At 33.3% G+C, this 4366-nt stretch overlaps 1 protein-coding gene across 14 annotated transcripts in view; it reads left to right on the forward strand.

Annotated features, from left to right (window-relative positions):
- The window catches only part of LOC102672047 (disks large homolog 4), a 281358-nt gene that overhangs the window by 202543 nt on the left and 74449 nt on the right, over positions 1-4366 (forward strand). For all 14 annotated transcript variants that reach the window (XM_006608849.2, XM_006608861.2, XM_031514915.1 and 11 more), the window contains one exon: positions 1905-2040. In XM_006608849.2, the coding sequence (XP_006608912.1) occupies positions 1905-2040 (136 nt within the window). The remainder of the gene's footprint in view (positions 1-1904; positions 2041-4366) is intronic.

Consider the following 4366-nt stretch of genomic DNA (forward strand, 5'->3'; position numbering starts at 1 on the left):
GTGGAAGTATGCTTTTCTAGAAGTCGTAAAAAATGAATTTATCTTATTACACACGTATCCATATCGCGCATATGCATTATGATGGAGATAGAAGTGGAATAATGCGCAAGTTACGGAAGCTATATGAAATTTACAGTATGTAAATGTTCAGTAGCCTAGTATGTAAAGTCGATTTGGAATATAAAGTAAATAAATTAATATTCTCTGATGATATTAAAATAATATTCCTCGAATATAATATTACACAGGCTATTTTTTTCACTTTCCTATTATTATTTTATTCAAAGTTTGTTTATAAACCCTTTGTTACAAAGATAATAATAAGCAAATATTGAATATAATTTGAATATAAATAATATAAAGCAGATTCTTCGTTAAGAAATATGAAACGTTTCTTTTTTTTTTATTTGTATTTACACGATGTCTTCCAATTCATAAGAGTTGCTTAAAATATTATACATAAATTTTTATTTTAAAATAAGATTTTGTTTCTATATAAATATTAAAATTATATTTAATATTTTACTATAACTTTGTACAATGGGTTAACAAATTTTTTTATATAAAATATATACTCGCAATTCGGCTGAAAAATACGAAATATATTATGTGTAATAATATTATTGCGATAGGCACTCGTTCTTCCATAATGTATTTTTATTTACAATATTTATAATAATTACGATTAATCAATTTGCAATTATTTACACGAAATTAATTAATTTATTAAATAATACGATATTCTTACGAGGAGCAAAAAGCAATACGTCCATTCTGCTCCGTGTCCGGAACACGACATCGTTAAATCGATATATTTTGAATATCAATGACAATGTTTATATTGGCGGTTTATATCGCCATAACATTCCACGCTGTAGCTATAAAAACAATTATAACGTTATATATATTTATAGATACGTGTAATAATTTTCGTGCAATTATTTTTTTTATTAATTTTTTATTCCAAAAAAAAGAAAAAAAGAAAAAGAATTCTCGATCGTATTCTCAATTAATAATTATCCAAATGGAAAATTATCTGGTGTATATCCAAAGATATATAATTCACGATCGATCGATCTCCTCGTTAATAATTTTTCACGTAATCCACTTCCGTAAATTCTCAAGGGTCTCACTTGCGAATGATAAACACGTGGATTACCTATTTTTCTTCCATCCCCTCCATCCAAATGAATTTTCGATCTCTCCAGATATCCAGTCCACATCAACGATCCTCGAGCGTAACTTATTCACGATGCTCATAAAGTCGAGCTCGTAAACCCTCCTACATTTCACACGAGAGACTGTAAAACAGCTCGAATACGATCAAAAATTGCGGAAACAGCATCATATATGTTTTTATCCGAGTTATGTTTCAATTATATTTCTATATACGTGTTATCTTTGCTCGGGATTTATATGCTGATAACTTTAATCGACGGATTTCCGGTATTAATCTCTTGCGAACGAAAAATATCATTTACGATATCGTTATATGTACATATATTTTTTGTACAAAATTTATATTTAAAATAGTTGTTTAAATGATTATTGTTGTGTAAAAAGAAAAAAACCAACGACAAAATACTTTAAAACTTAAAAAGGAGTGCAGATTTTTAAAAATTTAAAAAAATATTTCATGCAATAGGCAATTATTAAATCGATAATTCTTTGTCTCGATGAATTTTTTAAAGGGAATCTGCATCAAATTCCAAAGAATGCAAAACTGTTTTTACATTACATTTTTTACCATAATTAAAAGATAAAAATTCAAAATTCGATTTGCACTCTCCCTTTTTTCCTCAATTTGTTCACGCGTTTAAAAAACTAAATTAATCGAAAAAATCTACATCATCCTCGAAATTACCCAATACTGCCCCTTTTTCATTCATTTCTCTCGTGAACAGGAAAACAAAATGGTTCCGTGTCAGCGCTGGAGAACAACTCGACGCTGCCGTATTCACAAGAATCACGTCACGCGTCTTCTCTTGCTCTCCATGGAGCGGCCACGCCACGAGCAGTTTCTCAGGAGGACGTATCACGGTGAGTTCTTTCAAAGTATGCTTTCCTTTCTTTACGGCCAAAGTACCAGGGCCCTCTCCTCGTTGCTGCTCTCGTTTCAAATCTCTTCCTCCATCCAATTGTTCTCGAACCATTCTCTCTCTCTCTTTCTCGCTCCATGATCTCTTTGTCGCCTTTCCTCTCCCCCGCGGAAACTCTTCCGTTCGCTTCGAAAAATAAGAAACCATGAAAAGAATGTCACGTACGCCTCTTTTTGAAACGAATCATCCGAACGTCGCGTGATGTTCCTTTTTTTTTTCTTCCTTCTTTTTTCTTTTTTTAGTTTCATCGTTAAGTCGCTCCAGATATTTTAAGATGTTGCGTGTTGCTTTCAAGTTTCTTCGAATATAATTGTTCATATAATGTAACATTGAAATGTAATTTATATTGAAAATTAATTATCGTGTAACCTTCTTGTTTTAATCGTTTTAATTAATTAGAAAGCGGTTAAATTTTTGTTAAATTTTTGTTAAATTTTCATAGTGTTCAGACTCCTTGGTACCATACCGAAATGAAACTAGTAGAAAATTAATCGATCCAGTACAATCTGACTGTTAATGGATTGCAGTACCTGGACTAAATATTTGTTTATTTACATAATTAACGAGCAATTTTGCAATTAGCGCTCGTACTACTAATAAACGGAATATTATACGGTAATGGAGTTTGTCATATCATTGAAAAGACTGCGTTCAATTTAAACTGATATAATATTAATCTTATAAATTGTGATTGTATTAAATCACAGTTTTAAGAATTAGAATTAGCAGTATTAACGAAAAAAAAGGACAATATTTTATTATTTTCACGTGTTCTTGTTCTCCAAAGAAAGAATATTTTTTAATTAAAATATTCTTATGAAAATTTCTACGACTCTTCGCTCGATATAAATCAATCCAAAGAATCGTTCATTATCGTCACAACCACCGTGAATACCACGTACAAGTAACAGACGTATTCCGTGCATAAACATACACGGGCCATCGATTAATTGCATAGTCACAGAGGCAGTTGAATTAACGAGCGACAAAGAGGAATACGCGAGCGGCTCACCGTTGAAGGCAGACAGAGACAACGATCATTTACACGTAGGTGGCGCTAACTGTAGGGGTTCGAAGGGGTTGCGTTGCCCACTGTGTGGATTAATTGCCAATGGATTAAGGGCTTATCGAATCGGCCCTATTGCCAGACACAGAATTGGTCTGGACACGTTATACACCCCTCCAGGTATCTCTGATTCAATGATCCTAGTTGCTTCTCATACACTGTCTTTCTCGTTGTGTACAATCCTTGTGTGAGTTGGGCATTTATAACTTCGTTTATAAATTCGTAATTGAATTGTATTATGTTTGGAAATGATTGAAACATTTTGACATATAATTCACAAAAGTTATGGAAAATCCAATCATGATAGTTATATATAGGTGTGCAAGGAGCTTTGAAATATTTTACACATTTAAAGTTTTACTTCTTCTGTTAATGTAAAAGTATTGCTCCATGCATGATTCATTATATTTTAAAAGTAAAATTGTTCCAATAACTTATTTGTTAAAATACTCGCTTGAAACGTACCAAAACAATTTCAAATTAGATTCTTGATTCATTGTATCTCCATCCTGTTAAGAATTGCTCCGATATATCAATTCACGTATCAAACTATGTTTCCTTGTACATCCACGCAACAGGATACCGAAATATAAATTCGAATTCACTCTTTCTTGCTAGGGCACTTCGTCCAAGGAAATATCGAAGAGAAAATATCTCTCAAAGATGCTTTGGATGCGTCTGAATCGAGGGGATGAATGTTCCTCGCTTGATGGAATATCGACGGCCAATATTTAAGGACACGAAAGGAGCGGTCGAAAGTGCGATTAGTTCCTCCATCGTTCCTTCTTACTCTTGCTCCTTAAAGTTTCGAGCCTCTTCCCGGTCGAAGAAATCGGATTTCTCGATTCTCAGAGGGTTAGCAGCGAGAAAAAAATGGAGGAAGAGAATTAGAGGTATGGACGGCGAGTTATTACGAGCATCAACGGAGATCTATGAAAAAAACTTTAATTTCCACCTTCGTAAATTAGCCGGAACCATTACGCCAGGATGGTAATTTATCCCTGGGTTGAACGGGGCGCTGGCCAAAATGGGGAGAGTCGCGCACACCTTAGGCGGAATTGGGATAATTATTTAGCACTCGACTTAGTTCGTTGAAAGTTCGAGCAGCCTCCCCTTTCTTCTTCGAGATTGCAAGAGATGATTTCTCTTGGAAATGAGGATTGTTTTGCTACGACAAAACTATGAATTTTTTTTTTTTTTT

The sequence above is a fragment of the Apis dorsata genome, unplaced genomic scaffold (assembly GCF_000469605.1).
Source record: "Apis dorsata unplaced genomic scaffold, Apis dorsata 1.3 scaffold_50, whole genome shotgun sequence".
Taxonomy (NCBI): domain Eukaryota; kingdom Metazoa; phylum Arthropoda; class Insecta; order Hymenoptera; family Apidae; genus Apis; species Apis dorsata.